We start from the raw sequence: 17,815 nt of genomic DNA, 5'->3' as shown, positions 1-17,815 counted from the left end.
AGCCACGAGAAGCTTCACCCGTATAGAAGATATATTTATTAGAATAGTTTTAACAACTGTCATTCATTATTAATGAGGGATATACACATTGCAATACAACAAAATAACATTATTTGGCCAACTTTATTTTCCATCTCTTCACATACATAATCACTTTCTAGACTGCACACGACATTAGTTAATCTGAGTTAAAGAGTTTAGATAGTCTCCTTGTCACAACCTCACGGAGCTGGTTTTCTCATCTGTTGTCATCTGTGTCCGTTGCCAGGCGACAGTAGGTCCCGTCGAGCCAATCCAGGCCTCCAGAATTCTCTCAGAGTGGGAACGTACGTGTCGTGTTTAGTCTTGTAGTAGCGCTTAACAAACAGCTGGAGGAGACAGACATGCCGTTAGAAAGAGGGGCAAAGGCGCAAACAAACGATACGTGGCAGTAACTGACGTGGTGGTTTTGACAAAGTGATCATACTCTGCCTTTAAAATTTTTGGTTGCTTCGTCCTCTGAGTCCACTATGATGTCATCGCCGGATTCTGGAAGGGCCGGGGATATTTTAGCTGACGGGCGTAACGGGAAAACGATAGACTTTTTAAACTAATCACAACCTTCACATAGCATCTAAACACTTGACTGAAATAAGTGTAATGCTTTCACAAACACACCTGTGGACTCTCACCTGAGTTTGCCTGTATAGAGGGGGAACTGCCCAACACTGGGGGCATGGCACAGTTCCTGTACAGGTCAATGAAACAGGAATGAGGACTGATCAGATCATCTACACAGGAACAGTCGTTGACTGAAAAACGAATATGCCGTCATGAATACGGCCGTGTGTTACTGTCATGGCGGCTGTCTTGTCTTTCACTCACTCTTTATCGGCCACTTGTGGCAACTCTGCACCGTGTCTCAGAGCTCTGGTAATCCTCAGCCCTGTTCTCGCCTCCTTCGTCCCCTCGACCGACCTGCCGATTAACCGCCTGGTTTGTTTTCCGTTGCCGTGGGAACACAGAGCGGGAGAGGTCATGGGTGCAGGAGCTGGGGCTGCCTCGCCCAGTCTGCGCAGCAACACTCTGGGCTGGCAGCGGAGACAAGCCGTCACCAAGGACGACAGGGCCACGTCTTCCGGTAGTTTCCGGGCTGAAGTGTCGGATCTAGCCGCGCGATCGTTCCTTGGGGCGCCATCGGACGCCGCCCCCTCTCTTCCGGAAACGCTCTCTTTGTCAGCCTCGCTCTCCCCCGAGGACGCGCTCGCTCCGTCTTTCACGGTCCTCCTCCTCTTAGTCCCTCGTCCGGGGTTCGTCTCGTCATCCTTCTCTGTAGCTTCGGATCCCTCATCTCGTGTTTTCTTTCCAGGTTCGTGTCGGGCAGCACTTTTCACCTGAACATGCATCTCCTCCACCTCCTCCCTCGCTGTGTTACCTGGATGTGTTGAGATCCGTTTGAGCGCAGTGTATTTGGAGCTCCCTGTTGAATCTGACTGTTCTAAAGAGTCTCTTAAACCGACCGGGACACTTCCTGCTCTCTTTCTAGCTGCCAACATGATTGGCAGGTCTTTGGTGGACATCCGTCCAATCACTGGCTCGATGAATGGCAAACTGTCCTTGGGCTGTCTGTGATTGGTCGCTGGCGGTCCAGTTTGCATAACGCTGGGACTGGATTCCCGCACTATTCTGGACGGAGGCAGAGACAGCGAGGAGAGGATGGTGTCGCCCAGGCAAGGTGGGAGGGACGCTGGCGAAGGAAATGAAGAACAACTCATGAAGACTTGACAAGATGCACATGGTAATGGTTTGAGTGAAAATTATTTTTGTGATTTGGTCCCACCTGCTGGTTCAATGTGGCCCAGACAGCTCTGGTGCTGGAGAAGAGCCTTCATCTGCTGGGGCTGGGAGGCAACCAGCACACATTCCTCCATGACAGAGGGGGCAACGTTGAGCCAGGAGGACACTGTCTGAAATCACAAAAGGGAAAGATGACACAGGCCTTTCAAAACAAATAACCAGTTTCTATTAGTTTAACAGGAATTACAGGGATAACTAAAAGCTGTAAACTACAATGACAAACTTTTCCAAATTAAATGTGCTCGGTTATGGTATTGTTCAGGGGCGCCGTATAGGGGGGAAAAGTTATGCTAAATGACTAAATGTAAATGTAAAGTTAGGACGATTCTAATACCCCCCAAAATAAAAAAAAATAGAAATTATCAACTTTTTTTTCATTGGGGCCCAAAATTCCTGGCGGCGCCCCTGGCATTGTCTGTCAAATCTGCACCAGAACCACGGGCAATTTTAGGCATTACGAAACACTGAACGACAAAGCAAAAAACTGACATGAAGTAAACAATAACAAAGTCAACAGGGGGACGACGACACAGGGTTGCCATAGCAACGATAAAACCCAGTGGTCTGGTGGTGTCCCAGTAGGCTCCCTACCTGAACAAGGTTGGGCACAGGCAGCAGCTGGTCCAGCCTGACTAGAAACTCCCACAGGAGCTTCTCTAGCTGCAGGTCAAACTGAGGCCCATACTCTGTGAGAAACTCCTCCTTAAAACAGTTAGGAGACAGTGACAGACAATATCAGACAGTTTCCCAGGGCAATGAGTCTATTTTGTTTGTATGTTTGTTTGTTTTTTAGGGGGGGGGGTTTGAGTTAAGCTAGTTAGGTTTTCTGTGTAGAATTAGTTGATGAAATCTCACGAGTCTGACCTTGTAGAACTGTTCTCTCTCTGTGGGATCTCTCAGGATGGTCAGGACAAAGTCATGGAAGTTGGTTACTGCTGCCTCGATCTTTATGTCCCTCTTCTGAAATCAAAACGCACAAAGACGCAAAGGAGTTTAGCCGTTCTTTCAGGACTAAACCGTTTTGGGTTCCTCAAAAAAAGATAACATCCCAAATACTATTATGGTTGTTATATGTTTTGGAAACTGCAAAGGCAGCTTGAGTCTAAGACGGACTCGAGACACAGCAACGACTGCGGCTTGTATTTTGTTTTGTTACATTTTAATTAATTTATTTGTATTACTTTTATCACTTGTATTACTGTTTTTATTATTATTGATCATAATTATTGATCATGTAAAGCACATTGAGCTGCAATTCTTATATGAAATGTGCTATATAAATAAAGTATTATTATTATTACAGAAGAACCTAAACGTGAGTTCAACTAGGTTTGTGTAGAGTCACTTGAAGGAAAAGTTGCCACTATTGGTGGGGAGCTTTCAAAGTTCTCTTGACATTGATGGAGACCTAAGCTTGGAGGTGAAGGCAAAAACCAGACTTACCGTTTTAAGAACGGAGGACAAGGTGACAGGAACACATATCCTTTCAAGATGAGGAAGGATGGTGTTTGGATCCGGCGAGTCCTGACCACGACACAACTCCAGGATCAGCTGGGAAAGAAAAGGTCAAAGGTCAAAGACCAGACAGCAGAGAACATGATACATTACATTTCCAGAGCGACTTACAGAAAGTACGGAGACATTCTCCCCAAGGCAAGTAGGGTGAAGTGCCTTGCCCAAGGACACAACGTCATTTTGCACGGCCGGGAATCGAACCGGCAATCTTCTGATTAATAGCTAATAGCCCTATTCCCTAACCACTCAGACATCTGACCCCCTGCATGACATGATACATTTCCATTTGCCAATCCAGTGTAAAATCATATCGATTGATTTTTAGCACTCATCACTCCAGCCATTCTCCTCATGTTTACAACTTATATTCATGAAACAGACCTGTACCGAAAAGCATAGACACAAAGCCGTAATCATAATATATATTGGGGGGGACACATCCCCCCCCAATATTCAAATCTGGTCAAAATGTCCCCCCCAATATATTGATAAAATAAATATAAATGTGCTACGCTACGACATGCAACCACACACGCTGTCCAAAATTATCATTAAAAAAAAAATTCCTACCCCCCTATGTTGACTCCATGGCTACGGCCTTGCATAGACAACTGGGTTCTCCCCAGACGGAGCAGAATGACCATGCACCCAACACCCACGCATCCTTCTTCACCCAACTTCCCCATAGTTGTGCCACTTACCCGTGCTCGCAGACCCAGCCCCAGCTTGGCCTGGTGTCGGTGGGTGAGCAAACCTGGAGCTGTCTCGCAGGAGGAGGTAACAAACTCCTCCAAGGTCCCGTATTGCATGACGTCCCTCTCCTTCATCACTTTCCACATGGCTGCACAGACCAGCCTTACCGGTGGGACAAGGAGGCGCAGGGCTTGGAGGGGCAAGGGGTCATCTACTGTGGGAGGGGAACGAGAAAAGCAAATTGGAGGAATTATTTTACATTACACCTATCGACACAAATCTAACGAATTAATAACTGATTTCGGGCTTAGTAAACGTGGCCATTGTTAGTATTGGAAAAAAGTAGGTAACTTGTCTTTGACACTGCAAGCGCACCAGTAGTTCTTCTAGGCATGCATAGCCTATGGCATAGGACTAGCAAGCTAATGTAGCTACGTTAGCTGACAGGCAGAGAGGCTGTAAATCTGTCACTGAATCTCAAGTTATCTTCTAGTTCTGCCCAGACAAAACAATAGATATAATTGCAATTTTGGCTAAAAATGCGGTATAGCTACGATACAAAAAGCTTTTATTTACCCTTCTTTGAAGACGGTTTTGCCATTTTGAAGTTCTGATCACTCTTCTTTTTGTCTGGTTGTTAGCAAAAGCTAATTTGCAAGTACCAGATAATTAACTTGTCACTTTTAAACTGGCTAATGGCAAGACATTGAAATCATCAATATAAAAAAGTAAATAATATCCATAAAAGTTTGTTTGTATTTGATTAGAAATAACACACACCGCTCCAAACAAAACAACTATTTCTCTCCCGCCTTCGTGACATAGGCAAAGAACCGGAAATGATGTAGACGTACGTTTACAAATATATTCAGATATTTAATTAGACAAAAGTTAAGGTTGTGATGTTTAATTACAACTCTGATTTTAAAAAGTTGTTGCCAAAAAGTTTGTTGATTTGTCGACAAACGCACGCTAACAGACACAAATAAAAACAAACAAAAACACTGGACTTTGGTCTATCCAGGTCTGAATCTGGATCATAAATTCGGCAGAGTAAAGTCCATGTAAATGTGATTGCTGGGTCAAACAAGAGCAGGACGAGGCCACAACAGTCAGAGTCACTGTTGGAAAAGAAAAACAGACTGAAGGCAGTCAAGAACTGAAGAATGGAATCAACATCCTTGCTGTTAAAGTAAGTTTATTGTACCTTCCTTGTATCATCTTAAAACAAGTAACACAAGGGGGAAATCATAGCTTCTTTTGTTTAATGTTTACTGTAATAGGCCTACTGTTGTCTTCCTCTGGTGATGCCATTTGTTGCTATATTCATAGCAAAGATTCTAGTTGTTATCACAAGTTACTATTTCAACTTCTCTTTTCAATATCTCTCTTTCTGTCTCCTGTGTACATTTACTTAACAGCACACAGTGATCCCACACCTTATCTCAACAGTACGAGCACAAGAGCGTTACGCAACATTGTGGTCCAGCCAATTTGATGACCGCACCAACCTGTCCTTTTCCTCCTCAGGTCCGTGTCCAGGCGAGTGTGGTCGCCCACCCAGAGGCCCTTCAGAGTGTGCAGTCATGACAGGGTGACCAAGAAGGGCGTCACTGCAGGGACCCTGGAGGAGCTGAGGGAGAAGGTGAGGGAGATCGAGTATGTGTGTGACAGAGAGAGAGAGAGAGAGAGAGAGAGAGAGAGAGAGAGAGAGAGAGAGAGAGAGAGAGAGAGAGAGAGAGAGAGAGAGAGAAGAAACTAGCTAGCAGCATGAAAATGAAATACATTCTCCTAGATACATCAGCAATGTATCACAGTAAACTCGCAGTACGGCAGGATAGAAAGTGCCTCTTAGTGTCGGTTTAAAACCTGCTGCAAACGACAACGATTCAAAATCCAGAGACACTCCGCGACGCAGCACGTCAACTGTCAACAACGGCAGTTCTGAGCGTCTCCGTTTGTCTCTGCCGGCCGAGTGCAGGTCTGCCAGGCGCTGCTGCTGTCCTTGTCGGCCATGTCCTTGGTGTGCGAGGAGGACGGAACAGAGGTCAACTCTGAGGACTTCCTCATGTCCTTACAAGACAACACTGTGCTCATGGCCCTGGAGCCTCAACAGACATGGAGACCTGCCAAGGTATGAACGTCTAATGGTGTCATGTCCTACTCATGGGTGTGTCTCAGTGGGACAGGGCGTAGGTCTTATATTACTTTACCTAACCTACTACGTGTATAGATAAGTGTTTACATGTTCAAAATAGCAAGTAAAGCTACATACATGTGTTCCATGCATCTTAGGCAGACTTCAAATGTACTCACAGACAAGCAAGTATCAGATGTGACGGTTTGTTTCTTTTGTGAATTTTCCTTTCACTGTCAATATCATAGGGTGCAATGCCCCTCAAACAGCTGCACAACGCCAAGCCTCGCACAGGGAAAGACATCGCCCGGGTGACCTTTGACCTCTACAGGCTGAACCCCAAGGACGTTTTTGGTTCTTTGAGCGTCAAGGCCACCTTCCGAGGCCTGTATTCTGTCAGTGCGGACTTTAAATGCCTTGGGCCCAAGAAACTCATCAGGTCAGTGGAGGGAACTAGAGGATGCTGATACTATTTCACTTCCGATCCTGATCATGAAGAAAATTCAAGGCTTACCCACCCCAACAGTCTTGGTGACACAAGTTTTATGTCCCTTATTGCTCCCAACTGTTGAGGGCTGTTGCACATGCACGTTATCTCTGTCTCACACACACACACACACATCACACAGTACAGACAATGACCCTCTCCCTCCCTTCTCAGAGAGGCTCTCCGCGTGGCCTCCACCCTGCTCCAGGCAGCGGGACACATGCTGATCTCCTCCGCCTCAGTCATCCGCCGCATCATCGAGGGAGCCGAGATCTGGCACAGCCAGAAGCCCGAGGCTGCCGAGTACTGGGACTGAGACTGCAGCTTGTCATCCAATAACGTCCATTTTGTTCCAACGAAAACGAACAGGGGCTTCTGGTGTGGTTGGATTCTCGATATAGATTTGCGATGCTGTTTGACCCATTGTGGTGTCTATGAGCTGATTGCGCTGAACCATGACTACTGTGGATGTCTGTTGATGACTGACCTTTGAGTAAATGTTGTAAATCATCGTCAGTAATGAGACTCAACTGAAGTTGTGTGTGTGTCTTGTGTTAGGAGCGCTTGCTGCTTTAGGGTCTGCTCCTTACATGTATTAATTAGGTCTAATTATTTTTGTTTTGATTGTTCTGAGTAAATAAATGATATGGTGCTGAAAGCAAAACCAGTGACACCGGTAAACCAGGACATTTTTTAATATACATAGTTTACCTCTTAAGCAAATTGTGATACTGTAACACTATAAGATACACAAATAAATAATGAAACAACTCTACTTACAAACAACTAAGAGAAACAAAATATCTGTTTATTGGCCAGAACAGAGAAATTTCAAATATCAAACTTTTTTCTTTTTTTTTTTTACATATCTACTGGAGTTTAAAACTGGTATGTTAACAACTTAATGGTAGACACTGAATATAAAATACATAAAATGAATCATCCTACCTGCACTAGCATAACTAAAAAAACTCCAACTGAGATCAAGTTAATTTGTTAACAGTGTGCCCTTCAAATAAAAGTAAAAAAACCAACAAGAACAGATCTTGCAAATAAACCAAAATTTAATCCGACATCAACAACACGGGTTCTCGTGTGAACTACAATCAAGAGAAGGGTGGTGGTCAGTCAGCTGACCCAAACAAAAAGCAACCAGCCTCCTCTCATTCATCCAGAGAAGGAAGGAACCGGCTGAGCATCTGCTGGATGTCTGACAGGTCCGTGTCTGGGCCCAGCTCCATCTCCAGCGCCTTCTTCCTCGGACCTCTTCTCCTGTCAGGACCCCGAGTGACCCGGGCCAGGACCTTCATCCTCTCCTTGGGCCTGACCCAGCGAGCCAAGCCCTGCTTGACGTGGTAGCGCATGTCTCCGAACCATTGCGTGAGCTGCCGGCGGGTGAGCCCAGTCAGCCTCTGCAGCCCATCGTAGTCCTCAGCCGTGGGCCACTGGAGGATCATGAAGGTCTCCCTCAGCAGCTGAAGCTGGAGCAGTGTCTTACTCCTCTGACGGTACCTTCTCTCGGAAGACCCAGGGGAGGGGGGAACGGCCTGGGTAACTGGGGGAGGCGGAGGGACCGGTCCGCCCTCGACGTCCACGGGAGAGGGGATCTCGCCGACGGTTTCTTGCCTCGTCTCGTTCTTCCGACTGTCGGAAACGGAACCGTCGTTGCCGTGGCTGCCGTACGGAAACACACCGAGCGTCTCCTGACTGGCTGCTTGTACCGGAAGTTCCGGACACTTCTTGGTCCACCCTTCACGTTTGCTGTCCGCCAGTCTGACGTCAGCCAAGTTGACAGAGCTAGTGGCGCCGACACCGTCATCACTTGAACTCTTTGCAGTTGACCCCGTCAAATCACCCACCTCTGACTTGCGAATATCCTTCATGCGGAGACCCGTCTCCTTTTGCAGAGAGAAAAGCTGCTGTTCGGAGGGTTCCGGGGTTTCCTGGGAGCAATGCTGCAGTTTCTTGAAGTTGCCTCTGTCTGTGCTGACAGGGTTGCTGTATTGTTTTGGAACAATTTTCTCCTTGCCTGTGCCCCCCTTTTCTGACTGGCACCCAAACAATTTAGTCTGAGCCTCGACACAGTCATCACTTGAGCTCTTTGCAGGTGACCCCGTCAAATCACCCGCCTCTAACTGGGGGGGTGGTGAGGTCTGCATTTGTGAAAATATTTGTTCACGGCACCGTTTCTGAAAGCGTTGGTTGTTGAACCACTTGCGAATATTCTTTATGCTGAGACCCGTCTCTTTGTGCAGAGAGAAAATCTGCTTTTCGGAGGGCTTTGGGGTTTGTTGGAAGCAATGCTGCAGTTTCTTGAGGTTGACCCTGTCTGTTCTGACAGGCATGCGGTATTGTTTTGGAACAATTTTCTCGTTGCCTTTGACCCCTTTCTCTGACTGGCACCCAAACAACTTGGTCCGAGCCTCGCGGATTTCCTCACAGTCCCAGCTGATGCCGTAGCAGAGCCTCTGGGTCATGAACCAGACCCTGACCTGGTCCGGGTGCAGCAAGTAGCGGAGAGCTAGGGTGGTCATCTCTGGCAGGGTCGGATAAGGGAAAACATCGAAGTGCTTCTCAAGCTCTGAAACAGCATCCCGGCAAATTTGCTGAGTTTTTTGTTCCGATCGCGCCCAAATAAGCTGCAGGTTCTCAGTGAATACAGGGAGGCACACCACGTGGTTCTGGTTGAAGCGGAAAGTGGTTAGAGTGGGATCAACAAACTCCTGTCCCCGCTCCCAGACTGTGGGGAGGGGTTGGTCCAGAGTGGAGACCTGGTTAGCTCCGTTATCTCCAGACGTTGTTTTCGGTTTAGAGGTTAACCGTTCTGTCTTTTCTTGACGAACGGGGAACCACACTTCTGTTGCCTCTGGGGCACTGGTCATCTGTAAAAGTGACTTCTATTTAGGATTAAGAGAGAAAATGGGATATCAGTTTTCAAGTTCGATATGAAGCTACTGATTAAGCTAACTTAAGTAACGCTACAGTAGCTAACTTTATTTGTCAAAGCTAGCTTGAAATTGCTAAATAAACCTCCTGGCTGACCTAAAAAACGGGATGCACGTACCTGTCAGCTACTGCTAGCTAGCAGTAACTATGTCAATTTCTAAAACTGGTAGATTATTATTTCAATTATTTTGATCACTCATCGAAGAAAAGTCCAATCTGACGGTATGGCCTCCCGCTCACATTTGAGGTTTGGTAGATCATGGCAACCTCGCTCGCAAGGCAATAAAGCTTAGCGTTCGGGTAATTCAGTCCTCATGGATAGAAGAGTAGGTTTTGTCTGTGTAGGCTACAAGTACCTTTTAAAAATGTTGCCGAAGGTTAAGCCTCATACACAAGTACGAGAAAACGATCAAAAAAGATCAGGCAGACAAAGCGGGATCGATCAAACGTTACTTGTCCGGGAGGCACAGGAAGCGAAAACCACTGTAAGGTATGGCTCTCCAGTTACAGGGTGGGAGATCTTCAATTAAGTATTGGCAGGGGCGAATCTAGGTTCCCACTTTTGGGGGGGCTAAGCGCCTAGATAAAAAACCTATAATCTTTCTTGTGACCCAGCCAAACTATGGGGGTCTGGAGGCATGTTCCCCCAGAAGAATTTTGGGGAAAATATCCTTTTAAATAGTGTCCTCTAGTGTGTTTTAGGAGTATAAATTAACAAATGTACATTTAAAAAGCAGGGGCGTAGCCAGAATAATATTTTTGGGTAGGCCTAGAAAAATATGGATAGGCATCTTTTCAGTTTTTTTTCTTATGTACTTTGAGATGTGCACCCGGTGCATAATTTTTCAGAGATATTTTCGTTTTTGGGTGGGCCTTAGAACAAATTGGCTACGCCCCTGCCCATGAGTATTGGTAAAACTCAATTCAAGATTTCAAAGAAAAGAGAATTGAAAAATCTGATCAATATAAATTGGAAGAAACATTTGAAAAGAAAAAAACGAAACTAAAAACAATACTAGATGGAATGCTTTTTATTGGTCAAGAGTAGATAAGACTTATGGTATATAATGTTGAGCTAGAAGCTTAATATACTAACAGCAAAATATGCTTTTAGATATTAAAACAACTAACAGTAACTGCCATCATGGAAAGATCATATTCAGTCATATTAAAACGTAATATGATGCATAGACAAATGAAATACGTAAGAGATAACAACTGTAACGTGAAGTAACACATACAGACTAATACTTTGCAAGAGGGATCAAAAATTATGGAATGGAACCTAACCATAGGTAAAACTCAATAGTGTTTGCCATTGTAAGATACTTTGATGTCCGAACATGCTTTGGCCATTTATAAAAACTGTGAAGTAGAAGTCTATTGTTTGTCACACCATAAGGCTCTAGAAATATGACTACAGTAAATCTCTGAATATATATATTTATATACTGTATATATGAATACCTTTTCTAAAACTATTTAAATCCACTTATAAGTGCCATGTAGTCAATTGTAATTGGAACATTTCCTTCCAGCTTGGCGATAAGAAATGAGAGTGCATAGATGAGATGGCAGAATAACATGAAGTGCTGATATTAGACAGCTTAAGAACAACTGCAGAAGATGTCAGGCTACCTCTCAACTGAGAGACCCAGTACACAAGGCCTCTGGAGTTCAACGGGAATGACAAAGCAACATTAGACTGAGAAAACCTTCTAAAACCCTCAAGTCAGATGTAAAGTAGTATTCCTAAAATGCTCCTGAATTATGCATTGGTTCACGTGGTTCAAAAAGGTAAGACTTTACGCTGTCTGGTGAAGTACAAGAAGTGGAAAGGTGTGGGTGTCATACATAGACAACATCCATGTGACAAAAAGATATAAGAGAAAGCAAAAGAGCGGTCAGGCAGCATGAACCCCCCTCCAGTGCAGTTAGGCCCCGGGTCCAGCCTGGGCCTCGCCTAGCTGTCATTGCCGAAGACGGTGTTCAGCTGCTGGGTGACCCTGATGAAGGTGGTCCTGCGGCTCAGCTCCTTCAGCTTGGCTGCCCCCACATACGTGCAGGTGGATCGAACCCCCCCCAGCACATCTCTTATGGTGATGTCAACGGGGCCTTTGTAGGGGACCTCTACCGTCTTCCCCTCCGACGCCCTGGAGAGGACACATTTTAGTCATTTAACAGACGCTATTATCCAGAGCGACTTACAGTAAGTACAGGGACATTCCCCCTGAGGCAAGTAGGGTGAAGTGCCTTGCCAAAAGGACACAACGTCATTTGGCTGGCCTGGTACCGGCCACCTTCTGATTAATAGCCCGATTCCCTAACCGCTCAGCCATCTGACCCCCAGAGAGAACAGAGACATGTTTCCCTGCTCCAACACACTTGATACAAATGAATGGGTCGTTATCTCGTTATGCAGAAGCCTGTTAACGACCATTCATTTGAATCAGGTGTGTTGGAGCAGGGAAACATCTAATATGTGCATGCCAGGGGGTCCCTGAGGACCAGGGTTGAAGACCTCTGGTCTAGGTTATTTGCAACACTATGCTTTATAAATCGAGAATGAGAATGTCAAAATGCATGTCAAAATACAAAAACACAAGAATTTACATTTTGGGACAGGTCAAGTTCAGTTTGGGACGGTTCATTTTGCACGGTTCATTTTGCACTTTGGGACGGTACTCGACTAGCCTCTCTGACCTGTAATCGGCCACGCCCCCCGCGTGTTTCTTCATGGCTGTGTCGGAGCTCATGCCGTAGAACAGCTTGTATTTCTTTCCGTTCTTCTCGATGACCTCGCCACCGCTCTCCTCGTGGCCCGCCAACATTCCACCCAGCATCACAAAGTCAGCCCCGGCACCTGCAGGTCACACGGCCACCACAAAGAAGTCAAAGTAAAAAAAAAAAATTGCAATCAATTACAACTGTGTCCTCTGTAAAGAATGAGGGGTGCTAACATCAGATGCTGTGGAGGTTGGGCTCCAGCACACAGGTTTATATGCTGGGTTTCTATATCTACTAAATAAAATATGATATGAAACTAATCCTACCAAAGGCCTTGGAGACATCTCCTGGACAAGTGCATCCACCATCCTGTATGAGATGAGAGAGAATAAAAGAATAAAGAGAGAGATGCATGAGTAAAAAAAAAGAAAAGTGTGTATACAGCTAGAGCAAGCGATCCTGAGTACCCGAAAAATAATGAAAAATGTCAAAAATTTAGACATAATCCATTCTTATATCACCATGTGATAACAGTGATTGGTGGTGTGTGTTATGCAGTACAGAGTTCAGTAGAACGTACAGAGATGATGTGTCCACCCAGACCGTGAGCTGCATCTGCACACTCAATCACAGCGCTGAGCTGCGGGTAGCCCACCCCAGTCTTCTTACGAGTGGTACACACAGACCCTGTACACACACACACACACACACACACACAGAGGAAGAAGATCATTAGTTTGATTTTAAACTCTTGATAGATGTTTAAAAATGCTATTCTTCATGCTGTACGTGAGTCAAGCACAATATAATCTATCCATCTACTAGGTGGTCTGGTTGTGAGGTCACCTGGTCCGATGCCTACTTTGATGATGTCAGCGCCAGCCAGAATCAGCTCCTCCACCATCTCCCCGGTAACCACGTTGCCTGCCTGGGGTAGGGACAGTCCAATCACCATCAACTGCAATTACTACAATGCTGTAACTAAATAATAATCCCCTCAAGCTCTTTTCATGAGTGTGAGATAAGGAGAGAGAGTGTGAGAGAGAAAGGTAGAGCGAGGGAGAGACTAAAATAGAGAGTGAGAGAGGCGAAAAAGAGAGAAGTAGAATTAGTGTGTGTGAGAGACTGTACATGGGTAAATGTTACGACTAAGAACAAAGCATAAAAAGAGTGGCGCCAATTTACCATGATGGTGTGCGATGGGTATTTCCCCCTCACGTCTTTGACAAAGTGGACAAAGTGCTCGGAGTAACCGTTGGCCACGTCTACGCAGATAAACTGCAGCTTAGGCACGGCGGCTAGGATGGAACCCAGCCTGTCAAAGTCTCCTTCTCCAGTCCCTGTGCTGACAGCCACACTCTGAGGGGAGACATTCACATGTAGTCATTTAGCACACGCTCTTATCCTGAGCGACTTACAGTGAGTACAGGGACATTCCACCCCCAAGGCAGGTAGGGTGAAGTCCCCAAGAACACAACATAATTTGGCACAGCCAGGAATCGGACCGGTAACATTCTGATTAATAGCCGGATTCCCTAACCACTCAGCCACCTGACTCCCTGGGAAGAAGAGAGGGACGCGGAGAAGCCGAGAGTGAGGGAATGGGAAAGCAAGAGAGAGAGGGAGAACATTTTGAGGGAGGAGTAGAGGTGTCGTATGGTAGTCATACAGATACAACATACTAAGCTAGAATTGGGAAACCGTTAAGCTGCAAGTTCATGTACACTCATGCAGTGTGAAGCCGCTGTACCTGTACACAGTCTGGATGCTGCGCTGCAAACTCCTTCCAGTCATCCACAGAGTAATGCTTGTGAATGGTGGTGAAAAGAGTGAACTAGCAGAGGAAAGAGAGAGACAACAATCTCAAAGTCTTTCTTATGCGGTACTTACAGTAACTCCTGCCTTGGCAGGTAGTCACTCGTAAAACCAAGTTGTTTGTTCTGATTACACACTATTACCTGGTCAAGAATGACAGTAATTGTTGCGCATGTTTGAGGTATAAACTCTACCTGATTCAAGACCAGAGCCATCTGAAAAGTCCCAACGGTGTCCATGTTGGCCGCAACGATAGGGATGCCTCTGTAGCTTCCTCCGGAGTTCCTGAAGGTGTATGTCCTCATCAGGTCCACCTTGGAGGGGAGGAATAGGAACAGGAGAAGAAGAGGGAGGTCAACCTTCAGGTTCCAAAAGACTAGTCCTAGTCTCAGCAGCCCAAGAGCAAATACTGACTGTATGACTGCGTGAAACTAGTACAGTTCCTAAAAGGTATGCAGTTATAAATAAATGATTAAAAATATATTTAAATTGGACTTAGTCTTCTGAGGTGCATGTGGTGTAAATTGTTCTTTATATAACCAAAAATATTTAAAATACCTCACTACGTGACTTGAGAGTGCTTCTCTTAGGACGAAGCAACACGTCCTTGAAGTCCAGTTTGATGTCATTCTCAATGCGAGGCATACTAGCAACAGTTACTGTTGAGACTGTGAGGATATCCGGGAGTGCTGATCTAAAACTGGGGTAGACATAACAATTGGAACACATTTTTCCTCTGTGGCCACTTGAAAACACGCACTTCGTCTCATTTACTCAGATCCAGATCACGTATTTCCCATTTCTGTGTGGTATTCCATATGGAGCTGTTATTATTTTAGACAGTATGACAACGGTCATGCACAGCTACCACTAATGTTTTACACACGGGTAATACTAATAATCTATGAGTAGTAATAATAACTCAGTAATAACTTATTGACTAAACTAGCTTCACGCTAGCTTAACATCCCGCAGCAGCGTGTTGCATGAAGTGCTCAGTGCACGCCAGAATCAATACCCAGTGAAAATCAAAAGGTCAGCAAGAACATCAGCTAGTAGTTATCAACGCTCAATATTAGCATCTGCTTTGTTAGCACAAAATAACAATTGAGGCTAATCTAGGATGTGTCATATATAATGTTATTTTGTATATATCATGCCATCATGTACTTACGTTACCTTGCGGAATGTATGACAGATCGGAGTCAGTCTTCTCAATGCTTCCTAAACCATAACCGTCGTGGGACATGGTGCCGGATCTTGACTGTATTTTGCTCTTGTAGTTTGTGTCGCTGTTTTCATTGTTAATATGGTTCAGCAAAAGACTACAAAAAAAACTACACGTTTTACGTCGCTGAAAAATAATTGTGTGCAGAATCTGCTGCGAGTGGAGGAACAAAACCAGCCTACAAACTAACTTTCGAATGAAAAAATCTGAAATATAATTACTATAATTCTATTTATTGATATTAGCTTATTTTTGAAAGAGAAAACGCCCAAAACAAATACGGAACATTATATTTTTGAAGCAACTGGGAAGTGGGGATACTCTTACAGCAACACAGGAACCTCAATTGAAATTTGCGACCAACAGTGAAACAACAATTTTAGTACCAAGTCACTGTACTCCAGTAGTCAAATAATTCAGTCTTCACCACACTTTCTTATAGTAATTTCAAGTAACTTTTGATTCACAAGCAACATAAATCAGGATGTTGATTAAAGTCAAGGTAAGTCTAGAGCTGTTTAGTTTGCCCAACGTTATTTATTGCTTTGCCTGGTGATTGTGTACTTTACTGGTGCTCGTGAATCATTAGAATAAGTAGGCTGTAGCCTAATAAATGCATACCGATATCAACCCGTAATAATGGTCAAGCCTTTCATTTCTTGTCATGTTCTGTGTAGCGATTCTTTCTGGACTCGCCTTAACAAACCTGTGCTTCCCTTAGACGCTCACCGGTAAGGAGATCGAAATTGACATAGAGCCGACAGACAAGGTACAATTATGTTGTCTCACTGTTACCTCATTTGTTTATAATGCTGTGTGTAATAATGACACCTTTCATTGTGTGTGTGTGTGTCTGTGTGTCTGTGTGTCTGTGTGATTTATGTGCAATGTCAAAATTCCTTAAATAATTGTGGGTGTTTGTGTTTTCAGGTGGAACGGATTAAAGAAAGAGTGGAGGAGAAAGAGGGGATCCCCCCCCAGCAACAGAGGCTGATCTACAGTGGTAAACAAATGTGAGAGACTGTCACTTCGTCCTGTAATCACAGATTCTAAATTAGGGTGATCAGACGTCTTCTTTTACCCGGACATGTCCTCTTTTCGAGACCTAAAAAATGCGTCCGGCAGGGATTCCAAAATTGACAAAGTGTCCTATTTTTCACAAACTCAAATCTGGTCACCCTAGTCTACATATCCCTGTAGTTTTTCACTGGTACTCTGGGCTAAAAAACAACAACTCTTCCGCTCTGTATTCTTCTCTGCCTCATCCCCCTCATCATCTCCTTCCTCATCCCCTTCCTCATCTCCTTCCTCATCCCCTTCCTCATCTCCTTCCTCATCTCCTTCCTCATCTCCTTCCTCATCTCCTTCCTCATCCCCTTCCTCATCTCCTTCCTCATCTCCTTCCTCATCACCCCCCCCCCCCACCCCTCAGGAACGATGAGAAGACAGCAGCAGACTACAAGATCCAGGGGGGCTCAGTTTTACATCTGGTCCTCGCCCTCAGAGGAGGGGGAATCCTTCACAGCCCCAGGAGCCTCCAGTCTGCCTTGTAAACCGCCAACGCCGCCTTAATGAAAGTCCCCCATGGACCCTGCTGACCCATCCCTCCCTGTGCTAAACTGGGTCACTGAGAGGACTATAGATGCTCAGGCCTGGGTCCAACACTGCTCAGAATTATTATTAAGCACTTTGTGTGCACTTGATTTATTTTTTACAAGAACCATGGAACCATTAAATACAACTTTGAGGTCAAACCAACCAACATTTTAAAGTATTTGACAAATCTTTCTCAGCTCTGACTCTGTCTGAGAGGCAACTGTTTATCTTTAGTCTGAATCTTGAACCCCGGCTAGGTTCATTGTTAAATCACCAGAAATGCTGTTTTCATATGAATACTCTAGAGTGACACAATTTGTTTCCTGATTGTGTGTTTTCCATGTGGATTGTTATGTTTTTGTCTGAAGTGTTGTCATGTTAGACTCGGACGGTCCCATCCCTGAAGAAGCATCAGATGACTGCTGATATTAAGTTTACAAACGTGCGGGAAAGTTTGAGAAGTTGTTCGTTTTGGTAGATTCATGTCATGGTTTTGTTTGTCATTAAAATAAATTGCGTTACCATTCGGAGACGCTGAATTGTTGACTTGTAAGACAAATGAAAAGAGATGTTAGATGTGAGATGCACTCCTTCTGCGACCTTTATTAACATAATTTACCCAACACATTACTTTAGCATTTCATTAAATTCAGTATATATATCTACATAAACTTGACCAAATGTTTATTTGGACAGACTCCAAATGGGAATGTTGGTGAAGTGGAATGACTATTTTGTAAAGTAAACAACCAAAACTATGCCCCTTGGTCTAATGGAAGAGGGGTAAACTGAACAGTGAATTAATATTAACCAAATATACTGCAATTGAAAATTG

The 17,815-nt window shown here is 44.7% G+C and overlaps 5 protein-coding genes across 12 annotated transcripts; 2 read left to right on the top strand and 3 right to left on the bottom strand.

Moving 5' to 3' along the window:
• Window positions 1-13: 13 nt before the first annotated feature.
• tinf2 (TERF1 (TRF1)-interacting nuclear factor 2) lies at window positions 14-4,878 on the bottom strand. Of its 4 annotated transcripts, none has more exons than XM_084691744.1 (10): window positions 4,621-4,878; window positions 4,053-4,258; window positions 3,280-3,387; window positions 2,701-2,796; window positions 2,428-2,538; window positions 1,820-1,946; window positions 865-1,726; window positions 672-727; window positions 467-552; window positions 14-368 (listed from the first exon to the last, which is right to left on the bottom strand). In XM_084691744.1, the coding sequence occupies exons 1-10, from the start codon at window positions 4,643-4,645 to the stop codon at window positions 249-251; spliced, it is 1,797 nt and encodes a 598-aa protein (XP_084547870.1). In that variant the 5' UTR covers window positions 4,646-4,878; the 3' UTR covers window positions 14-248. The 4 variants fall into 4 exon arrangements, with proteins under 4 accessions (XP_084547870.1, XP_084547872.1, XP_084547871.1 ...); XM_084691746.1 differs by having other exon boundaries at window positions 472-552; XM_084691745.1 differs by having other exon boundaries at window positions 467-528.
• A 223-nt stretch (window positions 4,879-5,101) lies between these two features.
• Window positions 5,102-7,349, top strand: cideb (cell death inducing DFFA like effector b). The gene is made up of 5 exons (XM_084691765.1): window positions 5,102-5,236; window positions 5,575-5,689; window positions 6,026-6,178; window positions 6,430-6,620; window positions 6,843-7,349. Exons 1-5 carry the CDS (start codon window positions 5,211-5,213, stop codon window positions 6,982-6,984), a joined length of 627 nt encoding a protein of 208 aa, XP_084547891.1. The 5' UTR covers window positions 5,102-5,210; the 3' UTR covers window positions 6,985-7,349.
• homezb (homeobox and leucine zipper encoding b) lies at window positions 7,102-10,210 on the bottom strand. Of its 4 annotated transcripts, none has more exons than XM_084691750.1 (2): window positions 9,971-10,210; window positions 7,102-9,565 (listed from the first exon to the last, which is right to left on the bottom strand). In XM_084691750.1, the coding sequence occupies exon 2, from the start codon at window positions 9,548-9,550 to the stop codon at window positions 7,832-7,834; it is 1,719 nt and encodes a 572-aa protein (XP_084547876.1). In that variant the 5' UTR covers window positions 9,551-9,565; window positions 9,971-10,210; the 3' UTR covers window positions 7,102-7,831. The 4 variants fall into 4 exon arrangements, with proteins under 4 accessions (XP_084547876.1, XP_084547877.1, XP_084547875.1 ...); XM_084691751.1 differs by having other exon boundaries at window positions 7,102-9,550; XM_084691749.1 differs by having other exon boundaries at window positions 7,102-9,550; window positions 9,733-10,209.
• Window positions 10,211-10,629: 419 nt separating this feature from the next.
• On the bottom strand, window positions 10,630-15,486 carry gmpr2 (guanosine monophosphate reductase 2). 2 transcript variants are annotated; one of them, XM_084691754.1, is made up of 10 exons: window positions 15,331-15,486; window positions 14,715-14,856; window positions 14,351-14,470; window positions 14,092-14,175; window positions 13,527-13,700; window positions 13,188-13,269; window positions 12,922-13,028; window positions 12,668-12,710; window positions 12,318-12,477; window positions 10,630-11,767 (listed from the first exon to the last, which is right to left on the bottom strand). In XM_084691754.1, the coding sequence occupies exons 2-10, from the start codon at window positions 14,799-14,801 to the stop codon at window positions 11,578-11,580; spliced, it is 1,047 nt and encodes a 348-aa protein (XP_084547880.1). In that variant the 5' UTR covers window positions 14,802-14,856; window positions 15,331-15,486; the 3' UTR covers window positions 10,630-11,577. The 2 variants fall into 2 exon arrangements, with proteins under 2 accessions (XP_084547880.1, XP_084547879.1); XM_084691753.1 differs by having other exon boundaries at window positions 15,336-15,483.
• A 234-nt stretch (window positions 15,487-15,720) lies between these two features.
• nedd8 (NEDD8 ubiquitin like modifier) lies at window positions 15,721-17,510 on the top strand. Its single transcript, XM_084691767.1, has 4 exons — window positions 15,721-15,886; window positions 16,106-16,153; window positions 16,315-16,397; window positions 16,817-17,510. The coding sequence occupies exons 1-4, from the start codon at window positions 15,869-15,871 to the stop codon at window positions 16,935-16,937; spliced, it is 270 nt and encodes an 89-aa protein (XP_084547893.1). The 5' UTR covers window positions 15,721-15,868; the 3' UTR covers window positions 16,938-17,510.
• Window positions 17,511-17,815: the final 305 nt, after the last annotated feature.

Source organism: Hypomesus nipponensis, chromosome 25 (assembly GCF_054491055.1).
Source record: "Hypomesus nipponensis isolate SF chromosome 25, ASM5449105v1, whole genome shotgun sequence".
Lineage (NCBI taxonomy): Eukaryota > Metazoa > Chordata > Actinopteri > Osmeriformes > Osmeridae > Hypomesus > Hypomesus nipponensis.
Note: the sequence above shows the minus strand (reverse complement) of the source record. Positions and strands in the feature narration are given on the sequence as shown.

Bases quoted from the DNA above. Each gene is read 5' to 3' on its own strand.
- nedd8 (XM_084691767.1), top strand. The intron at 16,154-16,314 runs GTACAATTATGT...TTGTGTTTTCAG, and splicing joins ACATAGAGCCGACAGACAAG to GTGGAACGGATTAAAGAAAG. The intron at 16,398-16,816 runs GTGAGAGACTGT...CCCACCCCTCAG, and splicing joins ATCTACAGTGGTAAACAAAT to GAACGATGAGAAGACAGCAG.
- gmpr2 (XM_084691754.1), bottom strand. From the start codon at position 14,801: ATGCCTCGCATTGAGAATGACATCAAACTGGACTTCAAGGACGTGTTG. The intron at 14,471-14,714 runs GTATTTTAAATA...CTCCCCTCCAAG, and splicing joins CTCTCAAGTCACGTAGTGAG to GTGGACCTGATGAGGACATA. The intron at 11,768-12,317 runs GTCAGAGAGGCT...TGTCCTCTCCAG, and splicing joins GGGGGCGTGGCCGATTACAG to GGCGTCGGAGGGGAAGACGG.
- cideb (XM_084691765.1), top strand. From the start codon at position 5,211: ATGGAATCAACATCCTTGCTGTTAAA. The intron at 5,237-5,574 runs GTAAGTTTATTG...TTTCCTCCTCAG, and splicing joins TCAACATCCTTGCTGTTAAA to GTCCGTGTCCAGGCGAGTGT. The intron at 6,179-6,429 runs GTATGAACGTCT...TCAATATCATAG, and splicing joins AGACATGGAGACCTGCCAAG to GGTGCAATGCCCCTCAAACA.
- homezb (XM_084691750.1), bottom strand. From the start codon at position 9,550: ATGACCAGTGCCCCAGAGGCAACAGAAGTGTGGTTCCCCGTTCGTCAA.
- tinf2 (XM_084691744.1), bottom strand. From the start codon at position 4,645: ATGGCAAAACCGTCTTCAAAGAAGG. The intron at 3,388-4,052 runs GTAAGTGGCACA...TTTCTTTCCCAG, and splicing joins GGCTGGGTCTGCGAGCACGG to CTGATCCTGGAGTTGTGTCG. The intron at 1,947-2,427 runs GTAGGGAGCCTA...TTGTGATTTCAG, and splicing joins CTGTGCCCAACCTTGTTCAG to ACAGTGTCCTCCTGGCTCAA.